General features: G+C 44.8%; 4 protein-coding genes across 4 annotated transcripts; 1 reads left to right on the top strand and 3 right to left on the bottom strand.

Annotated features, from left to right (window-relative positions):
- The first annotated feature begins 237 nt into the window (after positions 1-237).
- Positions 238-2,524, top strand: bik (BCL2 interacting killer). The gene is made up of 6 exons (XM_062382816.1): positions 238-351; positions 439-467; positions 1,441-1,544; positions 1,789-1,941; positions 2,032-2,146; positions 2,333-2,524. The coding sequence occupies exons 3-6, from the start codon at positions 1,450-1,452 to the stop codon at positions 2,447-2,449; spliced, it is 480 nt and encodes a 159-aa protein (XP_062238800.1). The 5' UTR covers positions 238-351; positions 439-467; positions 1,441-1,449; the 3' UTR covers positions 2,450-2,524.
- A 142-nt stretch (positions 2,525-2,666) lies between these two features.
- mcat (malonyl CoA:ACP acyltransferase (mitochondrial)) lies at positions 2,667-5,166 on the bottom strand. Its single transcript, XM_062382814.1, has 5 exons — positions 4,575-5,166; positions 4,139-4,226; positions 3,843-4,060; positions 3,530-3,667; positions 2,667-3,402 (listed from the first exon to the last, which is right to left on the bottom strand). Exons 1-5 carry the CDS (start codon positions 5,001-5,003, stop codon positions 3,130-3,132), a joined length of 1,146 nt encoding a protein of 381 aa, XP_062238798.1. The 5' UTR covers positions 5,004-5,166; the 3' UTR covers positions 2,667-3,129.
- Positions 5,167-5,564: 398 nt separating this feature from the next.
- Positions 5,565-10,866, bottom strand: def6c (DEF6 guanine nucleotide exchange factor c). The gene is made up of 12 exons (XM_062382726.1): positions 10,615-10,866; positions 9,865-10,005; positions 9,294-9,476; positions 8,573-8,803; positions 8,345-8,491; positions 8,097-8,205; positions 7,493-7,713; positions 7,291-7,398; positions 6,856-7,022; positions 6,491-6,689; positions 6,309-6,399; positions 5,565-6,063 (listed from the first exon to the last, which is right to left on the bottom strand). Exons 1-12 carry the CDS (start codon positions 10,708-10,710, stop codon positions 5,843-5,845), a joined length of 1,914 nt encoding a protein of 637 aa, XP_062238710.1. The 5' UTR covers positions 10,711-10,866; the 3' UTR covers positions 5,565-5,842.
- A 2,999-nt stretch (positions 10,867-13,865) lies between these two features.
- Positions 13,866-15,123, bottom strand: LOC133948536 (tetraspanin-7-like). The gene has a single exon (XM_062382346.1). It carries the CDS (start codon positions 15,121-15,123, stop codon positions 14,041-14,043), a length of 1,083 nt encoding a protein of 360 aa, XP_062238330.1. The 3' UTR covers positions 13,866-14,040.
- Between the last annotated feature and the right edge of the window lie 1,027 nt (positions 15,124-16,150).

Consider the following 16,150-nt stretch of genomic DNA (forward strand, 5'->3'; position numbering starts at 1 on the left):
TCCATATATTGTCTTATAATGTAGTATAAAATTCACCTTTAAATCTATTATAATGTATTATGGGATTCAACTATATATGTTTTGTAATGTTTTGCAATGTGTGAAAGATTTAACTCATATGTATTACTATGTAGTATAAGATTTAACTATGATTCACTTTACCACTGTCGAAAAAAAAGTATACTTTGAAAGATTAAGTAATTTAATGAAGGAGAAACTCAGCTCCATCTTGTTTTGTCAGAGTGCTCACATAATGTCACCTGTCTGCTCCTCTTTGTATCAGCAGGTAAAGGCGTGGCCAGGCTCATTCGTGGCAGTTACCCGAGAGCAACAAGATTAAAGGACGCTGCTGTAAGTTCAGGAAAACAACAAAGGAATATTTGTTTAATTTATCATCTCTTATACATTTTAACTGCAATGTGTTAATATCTATTACAGGGCGGCGTCGACTTTAATCTACTCAGAAGGTTGGTTTTACTTTTTTATTGTATGTGCACACGTTTATGGTGACAGGGGACATTTATACTCGATTAGTATCTATCGTAATATGATTCAATAACCTTATTACAAGGAAATGGTGTTTGTGTTTGATTTTTCACTGCTGTGGATATAATGGGTCATTTAATACTTAATATGTGATCTTGAAAACGACCTTTGTTTATTTTTGAGGGATGAGATCACTCCTTTGTTGTGGCAATATGGAAAAAACACTTCAGGTTATTACATCATTTATAATCGAAAACCATTCTTTATTATTTTGTGTATGATTAATTTCCCCAAATTTATTTGATGCTTTTGTTAATTAAAATCAGATGTGGTGCGTAGGATTTCCTCAGGATATTTAAGGTTTTTTAGAAATACAGATTAAATGTCTATATGAGCAGATTCTTTGGAGGAAATTATGTTTTATTTCTTCTCCGTGAAAAAAAACAAAGGCAGTTTGGTTGATTTGAGTTATGGAAATGGTGCATTTGCATTCAGGGGCAGGACTGAATGTACAACAGGAACTGGTGTCAGGGCAGGTGTTTGGAGGAGGATCCCAACCTGCAGAAAATAACAAGTCGTATGTAGGAGTGTAGTGATGAAGGCAGATTCATGTCCACTCCAGAGCTGAAACTCCCTGAGTATCGATCCAGACGTAGGTGGACAACGACCATTGGACTTAATCCAAACACATGATGTCACCTCTTCAAACCTGGGAGAGCCTGTTTTTATCAACCTGAATTCTCTCCCTGGTAACACAGCCGCCACCTATCCTGGTAACATGAGCCACTATTTACACAGACTGTTTGTGAACGTTGGAAAACAAGCAAGGCTGAAGCACAAACACCAGTGTCGAACCACGGAGCCATTATGCGTCCTGCATGAAGTTCCAGGCATGTGTATAAATAATGATCAATTTGCATAATACCGGTTCTCTCTCTCTCTCGCCTCTCTCAGAAAACAAACATGGTGAAACAAAGCAGACAGCCCAGTCCAGTTGTCCCACTCCAGGCTGGACCTGGTGAGGGGGACACTGGCGGCCTGTTGGACGTTAACCTCAGGTACAGCATAACACCACTCGACACACTAATGTGTTTGGTAATAACAACAGCAACACACAGCTCAGACAGGCTGAGCTTCGGGCAACGGACCATGTGGGATCAGTTGTGCCAAAAACAAACGCTTTCAAATCACCTGGAGGATGATGAGGGATTTTGTTGTTGTTGTAATTTGACAAAAAACTGGTTTTCTCAAATAATAGTTATTTGTCTAATTGATCAGAATCTCTTCTTGTTCCTGTTTCAGAATCGGTGAAGGGACATCTCGTGCCTTCGCCCGCCAACTGGCTGCCATCGGGGACCAGATGGACCGGGAGTGGACAAGCAGGCGGCGAAACCGGCTCCCGACTCCTCTACGCATGCTGAGACCTGCTCAGGTCCTGACCAGGACCATGTATCGGTAAAACAATTTTATAATCACATTTTGTGTTGTTTCACTCATCAGATTTTCAAACGATTGGAAGTGTAACCTGGTGTTTATGTGCTTCAGGGATTTCCACAACCAGTTATGGGGCTTCCACGGCCTCTCTGCTGCAGTGAAGTCCTGGATACTGAGCACCGCGCCTGGGCAGGGTCTCTTCAGAGCTGAGGCCTGGACAGCCTGGGTAACACTCTTCCTCCTTAGCAGTATACATGTTTCTCAGTTTAACAAGGTCAAAGGCCAAGGTCATGTCACTGTAAAGCATGTCTAAACTTTATTCTGCATGTTTTGACCTTGGGTATCTTAGAATACAAGTTTGCCAAAGTCTTCACAGTTTTCATGTTGGACTCATTATTCCTTTACTTTGTAGGTTTCCAGTTTCAAACCAATTACCAGCACTGATTGGACCAGAGGAGCCCTGGTGACTGTGGCACTGGTGGCTGCAGTGACCCTTCTCGGTGCCTTATGGATGGAGTGGAAACCTTAAAGAGCCAAAATAATAATGACTTTTCCACCATTATTATATTTGTCAAGAAAAAAAGTTTGCAGGCGAGTGATAATAATTGCTAACTGATGTGTTTCTGGTGTTTACTTTGAGTTCTCTTTTGTACTATTTTAACGAGCGGTATTGGAGTTGACGCAGGCGGCTGTGGGCAGCTTCCTGGGAAATGTACCAGTGACAAAAAAAGATATCCCAACGCAGGTGGATTTCAATCAGTTTTATAGCATTAGCCAAGGAGTTGGCCAGTTTCATGTAGCACTGAAATGTCGCTTTTTAAGGTCACACACACGTTCCCATGACTGGACTGTTGCTGGCCTGCAGTCTTTTGTAGCCACATCGTTTCTTACTGGTTTAAGAGGCCTAGAAAAAATGTGTTTTTTACAGATGATATGAACCCTGGCTTAATATAAAATGAAGGGAGCTGGACTTTCTGTTGCAGATTTTTGAAAATGCTTTTCTTATAATGCTAATAAAAAAATCATAAAGACAAAATGTTGCAGTCTCTTGAATAAAAAAAAAAAAGATTTAATTTCTGACTAACGCACAAACAAAGACCTTGAGAAGCAACCACAGGAGCTTGCACGTTTAGTTGGTCTTGCTAAGGTCCATTATTTTTCCTCCTCCTCCTCCTGCTGCTAAATTCCAAATCCAATGTCTCTTTGTTATCAGTCCTCATACGCGGTGACTTGCACATTCGTGTACGTTTTGAACGCCTTCATGTTGCATCTCTGAAGCGTGGCGCCCAGCTGCTTTCCGGGGCCGACCTCGTATGTGTGAGGGAACCGCTCCCCCTGGGTCCTCTCGTAGATCTCGTGGAGAGTTTGCTCCCACTTCACGGGCGACACCAGCTGCTTCACCAGCTGCCGCCGCACGTGGCTCTCGTTCATGTAGCGTTTGCCGTCGACGTTGGAGTACACGCTGATCTCGGGACGCCGCACCTGAGGAGGAGAGACAAACCAGGAGTCAGATGAAAAAAACAAAACAAACTGAGCTGTGAGGCTGTGAGCTTTAAATGTACAGAAAGACCATGATGGGCGGATGTGCGTGAGCAGCAGTCAGACTGACCTCCACCTGTCTCAGCACCTCTCGGAGGGGCTCAGCAGCCGAGGCCATCAGCTCTGTGTGAAACGCTCCGCTGACCGGGAGGGGCGTGGTCCTCATGAACTGGAGACGTCTGGAGTTCTGCTGCAGGAAATCCAGAGCCTAGAATGACAAGAGTGAGCGGATTAAAGGACATTACACAGGAGATGCTCTGACAGCTGTGACCCAGATATATGTCACCACTTAGATATAAAGCCCTGTCTCACCTATAACAGGTAGAAATGTATAACCTGATATGGTGTGGTTGTATTTTGTATTTTGCTTTAATGCCCCGTACCTGTTGATGTCCCGCGATGACTCTGGCGTCAGGGAACAGGTAGTTGGCCACAGAGCACACCGGCTCCTCCACCCCCAGACTCTTGCAGTGCTCCTTAGCTTGCAGACAGGCGTATTTATACTGAGCCTGATTTCGTCCGAGGACCGACAGCATCCCGCTGGGAATCAGCTCGGAGGCCTTCTGCATGGCCTCGGCACGCACCTTCACCGCATACAGGGCTACAGGACACAGCAGGGGGTAAGCAGGGCGCACTCACTGTCACAGGTGCACACGACAGGATGTGATTTCATATTTACCCTCTGTGAAGTTTATGGCACCGGAAAAGACCAGAGCAGCAAATTCTCCAACGCTGAAACCTGCAGCAGCAACGCACGTCTCAACAGCCTGCGGACACAAGTGTGAGGAAAAATAAAATAAGTGCATGAGTAATATTAATATGTTGAATAAAAGCTGAAGCTATGAGTCTATTAATAAATTTGTCAAATAATGAATCAACAATTTAGACAATCCCAATCATGTATCAAGCTCAAATTCACGAATCAATGAATATGAATGTATAAAAGAATTAGAGGTTTTTCTTTACCATTTATAATAACAACCTTTGTAAAGTATGTTTGGGACTTAAATATGATGCAGTCATCAGACAAACCAACAACAGAACCAATGACTCATGATTAAAACGTTCAGTTAACCGAGTTTGCAGATTGATCCGATTAATCGAGTGATCAGCACCATTGGGTTTTCCCGGTTGAGCCTCTCCACGGCAGCCAGAGAGGTGACGAACACTGCGGGCTGGCAGTGCACCGTCTTCATCAGCTCCTCCTCGGGTCCGTGCAGACACAGGGACAGCAGGTCGTACCCGAGGATCTTCTGCGCGGCGTCGAACATCTCCTTCACGTTGGGGTACTTCAGGAGACCCCGGGCCATGCCCACGAACTGGCTGCCCTGCCCGGGGAAGAGGAACACCGAGCGGCTGCTGGGGTCCTTGCGCCGCTTCCAGCTCCTCTCCGGCTCTCTGTCCGGGAGAGGAGCGGAGGTTTCCGGCGGGGGATCCGGGGATCCTCGCTGGTTGTGGGCCAGACTCCGGCTGAGGGACAGCAGAGAGCCGAGCCTCTTCCCTCTGCAGGCGGCCGACATGCTGCCGAGCACCGGGTTCAACATGGTGGACTGCTCCGCTGATGACGTCCTAACAGGTCACAGCCACCCCATCGTTCACCTGTGGAACGAACCAGTAGACAGACCGAGATTAATCAACTGTTACACCCGACACAGAGGCTCCTGCTGCCGGCATGACCCAGTGCAGGGCGCCGCCATCTTGTCTGAACCAGGGAGAGTTCGACTGTTTTCTTTCCGGGTCATTGTCAGACCCATATGAGCTCCAGCGCCCCCCCCAGGTCAGATTCTGCCATGATTTTATTATTAAAGTTAGTATACAAATACACAATAATATAAAACATATCAGTTTTAAGTATACTAACACGTTAGAACTCCACTAAAATAATTATTAATAAGAAAACTAAAAGGATATATTATGTACAAAAGTAAATAATGTATACTATAAACACTATTACATTAATCCTTATGTGATTATATATAGATGTAAAGTATATGATAACTTATGCATCAACTAATTATTATATGTTATGAATATATATTTCATACATTATAAATTACATTATAAAGAACTTTCAGGAGCAGAGTAGTAAAAAATGACAAATATCAGAAAATCATCAAGTTTTATTGTTCAGCAATAAACTTTATTGTACAAAACTGTACATCTCTGTTGATCTCAGTCAAATGGGTCTTTATTGAATCCAGCATCACATTGAGCTCGTCATCATTGTTCTCCATCATCTCAGGGTAAACCTCTGAATATAAATATATTACCATGCTTTCTGCAGATTCTCTACATGACGAGTCTGCCTCCACTCACAGTCCTACACATTCTTCTTAGTTTTAACATTTTGGAATTGTTCAATAGAAAACAGTCAGCATGGTTATCACATTTGTCCGTTGGGTTTTCCTTGTGATTCCTCGGATCCGTCCGACAGGTGGGCGGCCTCCATGTAATCCTCCAGCGTCCGGTCGTCCTCTGTCATGTGATCGATCTGTTCGATCTGATCTGATCGTTTCTTGAGTTTAGTGATGAACTCGTTACTCGCCAGCGCTCCTTCCTGTTTGGGACACACTGGTTTGGACGACAGGCGTTGCCCCAAACACTCTAGAAAAACAAAATGGATGAGATTTTAATTATTGTTGTTATCTTCGTGTATACCACATTTCTATCCTGTCCTATTTTCTTGTATGGATGAATTGTGATACCATACAATTACTCATTCTACGGATGATTTAATCTATTATAGCCCCTGGAGCAGAGTAGAGATTCTTGCTCCTTGATATCGCAATGGTTTCATTTAGTTTTTAATATTGTTGGGTGACCTGAACACAATAAAAAGAATACTGCACCTCCAGGAGCGATGGGCGTCATCAGGCGGTTCAGCTGGACGTTCCAGTGCCGCACATGTTGAGTGGCGTTCCTCAGCTTCTCCTGAACCTCCTGGAGTGAGAGGATGAGTAGAAACTGGGAGTTAGGTTTAGTGTTGTATTGAAAATGAGGTTCACAGAGATGATCTAAACACATTTCGCACCTCGAGGCGCTTGTGGCTCTTCTGGCGAGACGCCTGCAAATCCTGGAGCTCCTGCGAAGCTGAGGAAAGGGCCGAGGGGGTCTCCTCCTCCGTCCTAACGTCGGAGACCTCCTCTACGGGGCTCGCGCCCTGCTGCTCCCTCTGCTGCTCCTGCAGGAGCTGGCACTGCCTCTTCTTTTCCTCCTCAGCCTCCAGCAACCTAAAGAGAAGAGGAAGGTTGCTGAAAACACCAGAAAATGTCTTGGTTCAGAGCAGAAGTTTAAAGACATGAGGCCAAGAGACTACGAGAGGTGCCTGAGACATATGCATGGAAAGGTAGTGATGTGATCTTTGTTCTCTGAAATGTTTTTGTGTGTCTCTCTCACCTCTCCAGCTCCTGTCGGACCCTCTCCTCCTCCAGCCGAGCCTGGATCTCCACATTGAGCGCTCCCTCCAATTTCTGCTGCGTCAACTCCAGCTCCAGAATCCTCCTCTTCTGCTGCTCAGCCTCCTTTTCCTTCTCGTGCATCTCCGCCTGCATGCTGTCTCTCAACTGGACACACACACACACACAAACACAAACACACACACATAGCAACAGCTGAGTAGAAAGAACTGTCCTATTCCTAATTCACCTCTTCCAGGAATCCTGTAACCTTTTCTGAAAGCACTAAAAATCACTGAGGGTTGAATCTGAATTTTATAATGCCAGAGTCTTAATGCTGTTTTCAGAGAACAGAGAGATTGGGATGGATGCTAAATACCATTTCAGAAAAATTGCAGATACATTTTGTCATATTTCTAACTTTTTTTTTTTTTACCATCTCAGCCTCTTTCAGTTGCCTCTCCAGCTCCATCTGCACCTCCCTCTGTCTCCTCCTTTCTATCTCCTCCGCCTCCCTTCGCTTGCTCTCCAGTTCCCGTGCATGCTGCGAACACAGATATTATAGGAAGCTGACACATAATTATAATTATGGCATTATTGACCCTGTGATTCCATTATCGACCCCGTTCCCCTCTCACCTGGATGATGCTTTCAATCTCCAGGTCCTGTTTGTCTTTCTCTTTCTCCATCCGCTCCATCTCCTGGATGTTGGAGTCGTCCGATTGGCTGCTGCAGCTGCTGCGGGAGCTCCGGCTGCGCTCCCGCTGGCTGTGCTCCCGCTGGACCCGTCGCTTCAGCTTCAGCTCGTGGTGAAGGGAGGACTTGCCCTCGCCCTGGAGACGGAGGGCTGTCTGAATGGCTGGAGAGTTTACAGGAACACACACAAAAACACACACACACACACACACAGTCTTTCATATTGTATAATGCACAAAGATAAAATGATCAAACATAACTTAAACTGATCGAAGAGGCCACTCCAAGGACGTGCAAACAACTCAACCTCAGCTGCATGTCTCCTGTGCTCTCTCTCCCCCTTTCACACTTAATGCCATAGAAAATATAGAAACATAATATAAACACATTCATTGTTAGACTGGTTCCACAACTCGTTAAATAGGGATTTCCTGAATCCTGAGGTAAAACCAACAAGCCAAACACAGCAGCAGCCACACGCATTATAATCAGAGTAGTTCAAAGGTGACCTTGTCCTTGTGTTTCTACTCAGACGCAACAACTCACCCTGAGTCCACTCCACTTTCTTCCTCTGGTCGGACGCACTCATCTCAAAAGTTTTATTGTGGGTTTTCACACAGAACAGACAGCGTTTCCCCTCCCTGTCTGCAAGAGTCTGGAACAGAGAGGAGACATCTTGAGCTGCTTTCAGACATTCATTGAAGTGCTGATTATTCTTGAAATATTCCGGAGGGGCTGTACGTGGGAAACAAACACTTTCGGTGAACACGTCCACAATGCACCTCCTCACCAACCTCTATGATACAGCTTTTATCCAGCTGGATTTCTCCTCTCCTGTCTTTCAGGTCCTCGCTGACGTAGTAGGCCATGGAGAACGGCTTCAGCACAAACCAGCGCTCCGTCCAGTTCCGACGCACGTGCCCCTTTTTCCACATATAACCCTGGAGACAACATTGGTCAGGATGAAAAAGACAAAGAGAACATATAGAACTGGGTAATTAAACACAATCATAAATACCAACCCTCTTCAGGACGTTGTGGTACATCTCCAGAAAGACCTGGTGCAGAGCCAGACTGAAGGCCTCGGCACTGGTGACCCTCAGCAGCTGGCCCGTGATCATCCGCTCCAGGAACGTCCACACAGACATGCCCTCCTCCAGCAGCGTGGCATCCTGGGATATCAAGTCCTCCAGGAGCTTCCCGTCCCACTCCTCGCTCATCGCAGTGGAGATTTTCTTGAGGAGATACTCCACCTAAACACCATTGATACCATAAAAACCAAATGCACGGTTGTAAATAGTCGGTACGCCGCAATATTGTCACTGACGTGGGCCGATCCTGATAGTACGCTGACATGCTGCATCAGTATGCTTCTGTTCTATACTCTTACAGAAGGAGTCTTCTGTGTCAAGGGTTCAAACTCTGTTTATTTTGGTCTCTGTCGACAGGAAACAAAGACCAGAATGGAGGAAACGCAGGAAGGAAGAGCCTCATTAACTCACTTACTTGCACTTCTGTGAAAATACTGAGCGATTTGGTTTGGAGACACGTTAAGTTTCTGTGTAACCTAATATTTATTTCAAGCAATTAGCTGATCACAGCAAAGTTTTCCACTTGTTCCATGTTTCGTATCAGTTTGTGATGTTCTCTCTTGATCCACACGGATAATTGTTTTACTTTATAAAATATACGATCTCCGTTATTGAGTGCCACCAACACTCCCAGTTTAACGTCATGGTTTACCTCCTCTGGGATCATCACCAGCGGGTAGCGGTCCTCGGACAAGAGGTTGAATAGACAGAAGAGCTTGAAACAGTCTCTCTCCGATAGCAGCGCACCCTGTGGTATCCCCCTGAAGTTCTTCTTCATGGTCATCATCCAGCACAGGTCGTCAAACTTCTCCTTGTCGAACATCCCCGCTTTGACCTGAACAACATGGTCCGTAAGGAATGAAACATTCAGGAAACAGGGTTTGAACATCAATAGTTATGTATGAAATAAAACAGTTATCGATGGAAAGATGCTTTAACTATTACGATTATTACTGCTTCTGAGTAATGTTCGAAATGTCCATATTTTCCTGGTAAGAGCAAACCAAAAATGCTTAAACTCCAATAATGGGTGCATATATCTTATAAAGATATCTTGTCACAAAACTTTAGGAAAGCTAAATAGTAGAACAGCTGAATTTATCAGTGGCTGAGTTCTGAGGAACCTCATTGGGCCATTTCATGACATTTTCTGTTCATAATTTACCGCTTGTGCAGAAATAAAATGCATCATAATAACTGGAAGTGAAAGTTTTTTTTTTAACCTTGTCCAGTATATATTTGTTGAGGTAGGGCATGTAGCCGTGATTGGACACCGGCCCATCGTCATCGTCCTGGAAGTGCTCCTCCAGAGCCACAGGGTCGTGTGGGATGTTCAGCACAGTGTACAGGTTGTGTGAAAGCACCTAGAGACACACACACACACACAGTGCATGTGTAAGGTATATATAATCACACTTTCAGACTGATTCTTCTGTGCAGACTATATTTCTCCATATATACACACACACACACAAGCAGAGACAGCTGGTTTCTAGAGAGTGAGCATGTCAGGGCAGCTTTCAGCTCTTTCCCTGGATTCTTCCCTGCAGTGGGGGCTCACACAGACATGTAGGAACTGGACAGAAAGCCTGACGACAGACTGAATAACACTCACACAGTTCTCTAAAAGAAACCCTGACACAGCTGGTGTTGTTATGTCTCTGGTAATAAAGTAGGAAAAGCCACAAAGGGAAAAAAGTTGGACTTTGAGCTCGAAGCTGGTTTTCCTCTAATCTGAGTGGGTTACGTGTATGTTGGTGGGACATATTTGGGATTGTGTGTGAGCCTGGAGGGCGTGTGTGTGTTCACCAGTGCACAGATTACAACATAGATTCACATTTTTCTTAACACGGTATAAAGGCAGATAAAGAAACCAAAGAGTTCTGGTTCGGTTCAACAGCAGAAAAAGTGGCACAAAACGCAGTTAAAGTCTGTCCCGGTTGCCTGATCTAAACTAACCACCACTCACTTACCTTCAGCTGGGACTTGGACACTTTGCCACACTTCTCCACGTCCAGCGACGTGAACGCGTACCAGATGGACTTGAGGAGCTCGGATTTTAGGTCCATCTTTTTTTTGGAGACGACGCCGTGCGTAAAAACAGCTACATTTCCATGCGCAGCGCGGCGGATGGTTTTTACGCAGCGACGGACTGGAGAGAGAGAGAGAGAGAGGGGAGAGCTGCTGCTGCTGCTGTGTTGGTGGTGGTGGATAGAATTGCCAAACAAAATATAGGGCAGAGAGCAGGCTGCTGTGCAAACTGCGAGGCACTAAAAAGAGTCAGATGAAGGGCAGAGCGACAGAGAAGGAGGAGAGAAGAGATACATCCCTCTGTTCCTCCCTTCTTTTAACGACATCTGCATAAAAAGAACTTGGGCCCCACAAGCCAAATCTAGACCCACATCCAAGCTACATATCCCGGGTGTGAGACTGCTGTCCAGCCTAGCCAGGCACGGGTGTGAGAAACTGCCAAGTCCAAAAGCAAAATTTTCAGATTCCGGAAGTTTGCAGAGGATTTCAGGACACACCCATGTGTGTAGAGGCCCGAGGCCAGCTTTATTTTCAGTGGCTCCAAGTGCAAGGACATGATAATAATGGCCCACAGCATGTTGTCAATTCTAAATAACTTTGAATGTATTGTGATGTGAAATATAACAGTGAAGTTAGGTTGTGTTTTAGAGATTGAAACCCACACACAGCCACACAACACCCCTCACCTGTGACTCTCCTGAGTACATAAGTCTTTTCCCTCCTAATTAAACTTTGTAAAGAAGTTGGGGTCATATAAAGCAGAAGTTTTTTGTGATTATGGGCTATATATACAACAATGGAATTTGGCAATTTGATTTGACGGTATAGTTAAATGTATTTGGTGTAATCTAGATCACTGCACACAATTTTAGATAGAGATCCCGTTGTGTTTTCCCTGAGTAGAGGTGTCATGTATAATATATTTCTGAGCTCATCTTATGCATGTTGAAATCATGATCATGGATATGTCGATTTCAAGCCAAATAGGTTAAACTGGGACAGTGCAATCAGACAGAAAGCATCCGCAAGCCTTGTTAGAGCCTAATGTAGGCTAATCAATAGCATAATTAGGTCATGAAAACGTCCGTCGTAGTTTGGAGCGCAGCACGCAGCCTGTATCAAAACACTGATGTATAAAGGGTTTAAAGAAAAAGGGGGTTTGTGATATATGTATGAAAATCATCTTCTGAGCTGAGGATGTTTTTCATGATTTTCTGCTCCATAAACTAACGATTGCTGCATCGGGGCCTGTTGTGTTTTCATCACGCTGCCGTGGCTGTTGTCTCCCTTCAAGGTCGGATCCAATCACTGTCGTCTCAGGTGCTACAAATGAGATGTCGTCCAGTTGGCCATAATTCAGTATAGGGTCTCCAGAGGTCTCATCATGTGAGGATCGACCAGTCCAAGGGCAGAAAATGTACCAGACTGGCATTCGTCCACCATGGGCTTGGTCATAAAATAATAACCCAGACATGTTTCCAATGCAAATGGCAGCTTCGCTCTCTCCCACCGGTCAAATTGAGACATAAATACTTAATTTAAGTCCCAAAACAAAATAATTACTCTTGACAAGATTTCAACATTCACCCAATCTTTAATATATACATTTCCATTTGCATTTGCGGTGCAGATTTTTACACCACCATTACATCACGATAATGCTGTTATCATTTATACATTTTATATATTCAAGGACAGCAGACCATGACATTCCCATTGTCGAATCAATATCATATCCCGTAATGTATTTTAACAGATATGGCTTCATACAATTTTCAATCATGCCGTGTTTGCACCGCTGTTCACAATAAATATGGATTATATATTACAGAATGTAAACATATGTCATATATTACAATTACTACAGCATTAATAATGCCTATCCTGAAGAGGAAAGGTGACATAATTGATGATGAGGCTCGAAGCGAAGCTAATGGATCTGTATTATTTCAGCCTGTATTCTAAAAATCTAAAACCCAACATGTGGGTTGAGCTGATGCAATCAAGGGTTTTGGAAGTTGCACTAACATTTAATGTTGTGAGATAAACTTGTGCTTCCGAGCCTTCAGAGAAGAAAAGCATTCATTTTCTCACCAAATCTGAAAAGCTGATTTTTACAAAGCGCAGAATACAGTAAAAAATGGCACAGACAAAAGCTCACAGACAGTATTTAGCTTAGTTTCTACAGCACCATTCCAGCACAGTGTTGCCTTTGTGATGGCAAAACTAAATGATGTGGAGATGAACATCTGCTGAACACAAACAGACAAAAACGTCTAAATTGGAAAACTGCTGGTGAACATTCCTGTGCATTCACGTATACTCCATGAGAAAAGTTAAACTCTAACCAATAATGGTACATTAATAAAGTCATTATTTTAACATTTCTGACTGAATATAGCACAAAAGGCAGAAAAACATAATTTTTACAGGCATATCAGGCTCTATTGTAAAAATCTAAGCACGTGGAGCGACAGTCCAAACAGTTTAAGAGTGACAAAGATTGTTGCACCAGGCGCATCGGGTTCGAAAGGGTTTTACTTGGTCTCCGAATAAATCATGGGTGTTCTTGGTTACATGCTATAAGCAAATCAGAGCGCCATCTCCTATTCCCTATAAAAGCATGGCATGCTAGCCCCACAGCCGATTACAATAATAAAGGCACTGTTGCCAGGTTGTATGAAAAAAAAATCTGCTCATGCATTCGGAAGTGAAGCACACAAGTAAAACCATCTAGAGCATCAACAGGATCCCGGAGGTGAAGCAGGTGTGGAAAGCGGATGTCTGCACGTTGAGCATCCATCTACAGTTGGTCTATTTCATTATCCTGATCGTTTACCATAACAGTAAAATACTGCGCCGTACAAACTTCACACCAGATGTTTGTTGGTCAACAGCACAAGAACGAAATGCACCAAAAACGCACCTGACCTCACCTCGTTTTAAGATGAACACATCAATGGTCGCTCAGATGGAGACAAGAGCTATTTACTATTCAAACAATGTGGCCACTTGATGAGAAATTACAACTGTGTCGCTCTGAAATTAGCAAAGACCTGGGCATCAGGCCATCGTCTGTAGGAATAAAATAAGCTACTCAATTCTGGCTCCAAGATCATGTGACCTCAGACTAGCTACTAATGCACCAAATGGACAGAATTGGACTTTTAATTGCACCTCTTTTCCCCTTACACTGAATCAATTAAACCTGTACAGTAAAGAGAGCCATGCAAACAGCGAGGGTCAACGAGTTGCAAAGTGAGGGGAGTAGCTGTGGAACCCTGAATGCCCAGAAACACTCCCCCAACTTCGCATCTCCACTGATCCTTTATGGCATTAATTACCAATCCTTGGTTTAAGATCGAGCCTTAATGGGCCACCACACGACGATGCTGTCTTGGTGCTAGTTTGTTGGCAAGCAGACAAGCCAGGGCAATGCCTCCAATCTGGGTGAAGGCTAATCCCAACACAGTGGCAGCAATGTGGAAGACGTTGTCGTTGACCAGACTGAAGACTTTACGGAAGCAGCCGTGTGGATGGATTCCTGCAGCCACTACTTCGTCGTTATCATCGGACAGAAGAGGACGATTCTTGCAACCCTTGCGCCTGGCGCAGCAGCTGTCCGGCAGGGACACCGAGGAACTGTTCTCATTAGGCAGGAAGGTCATATGTTGGGAAGCCCAATCTGAAGTGAGCCAGTCACGCCAACCCTCAGCTCCACAGCACTCCAGGGCCCTCTGAAGGCTGTCTAGAGCATCGGCACGGCCCTCATCCTCTGTGTAGCCGGCCACCGCTCGCTGTAAGCCACTGCGAAATCCTCCAGCGATATCTTCACGGTAGAAGAGGCCCGAGAGTCCAGCGGCCAAACCGGCTATAAGTGCGGCAAGTTGAAAGAACCCATACGCCCTCAGCACGCAAGGCAAGTTCGCAGCCACCCCCAGGCAACCTAAAAAGCCCCAAGTGGTGACGGCAGCCCCAGTGGATAGGAGGATGATCGGAGCGTTGGGGTAGCGATTGGCTGACAACAGCATGAAGTCTGCCAGGGAAATCTGAGCCCAAACACCCAGGGTGAAGAGGGCCAAGCCGGCTGCCCAGAAAAGGCAGCTGAAAGCGAGGAGTGCCAGGCGCAGGAGGTGCATGACTCCCACTGGGCGGCAGCAGGGTGGGGGAGTTCCCACAGGTGGAGGTGCAGGGGGACCCAGGGAGGCCTCTGAGCACATAGACAAGGATAGTCGCAGCTGCTGGTGGTGCTCCTCCTGGTCTTGGTAGGGCGACAGCAGGTAGCCGGGGATGGCCGAGGGTCGACGAGGAAGAGGAGGAGGAGTGAGAAGGTTGAGACCCTGTGGGCAGGACAGTCTTCGCACCGCTAACTGGTCGCGCTCCCAGTCCAAAGCTCGTCTGCTGGGACTCGGCCGAGCTGACAGCGAGTCGTACGGCAGTGCAGAGCTCATGGTCCCTGCTCCGGCTTTATCTACTCCTCTCTCTCTCTCTTTTACACACTCACCTTCTCTAATTTCCTTTATCAATGCTTTCACACACGTCTTCCTCCAAATCACAAGCTCCCTCCCACCTCTTTATGACTGGTTATTAAGCCACCAGCAAGACGACCAGCAGCGACTGGACAGTAAATCTTGCTGATGGGTGCTGCGTCGTGCCGTTATCTTCTTCCGCAGCCTCCTTGTATCCAACCTATTTATCTGTTTATTTCGGACGTTCTTTCCACCTGCATGGTCACCGGCTCTCGGAATATCTCAGCTGACAGTCACATCCAGACATCTGCTCACGCACTGCTGCCCCTCACTCGGGTGAAGGCAAGAGGTGAGTGCAGTGGGATGGACTGAGGAGTCCCACTATGCACCCCCTCTCTCGGTGTGGAGGAGAGTTTGACTTTGGTCCATTTGTGAAATAAATGATGCGAGAAAAATATAATTTACTTTGCACTGTATGTGATATTTGTAAAATAAAGAAACCTTCTCTGAGTTTAACTTTAATGATTTTGAAATTTTAAGACAAATAAAAAGGGTGTTAGTCTGCATATATTTATAGATAATTGAAACCAATAGCATTACAGTGTGAAAGTAATAAATTCCTACATGGGCAATCTTTTAAGAAATCAGTTTTAATTTATGGACAGTTTTAATTTATGGACAAATAATAATAATTTACTTCATAAAGACATGCAAAACACAGATTTTGTAATACTCAAATTCAGTTACATCTACTGATGTAGAATTATAAGAATATTCAAGTTAACTATTATTAGTAGTAATAGTTTACTACTATTAGTAAGGTTATTGGTCTTTTTATGAAATAAATTATTAAGAGAACATAGTGCCGGTAACCTACAATTGAACTTGAAAAACATGAATTAGTGCATAGACAAAGAACAGTTGATATTACAAAACCTCCATTGGAAATCTCTGTGTGGGTTCCCTGATGGACGACGCAGTCAGTATCATCCTGGTGATTCCTGTCTGG

This window comes from Platichthys flesus, chromosome 23, assembly GCF_949316205.1.
Source record: "Platichthys flesus chromosome 23, fPlaFle2.1, whole genome shotgun sequence".
NCBI lineage: Eukaryota > Metazoa > Chordata > Actinopteri > Pleuronectiformes > Pleuronectidae > Platichthys > Platichthys flesus.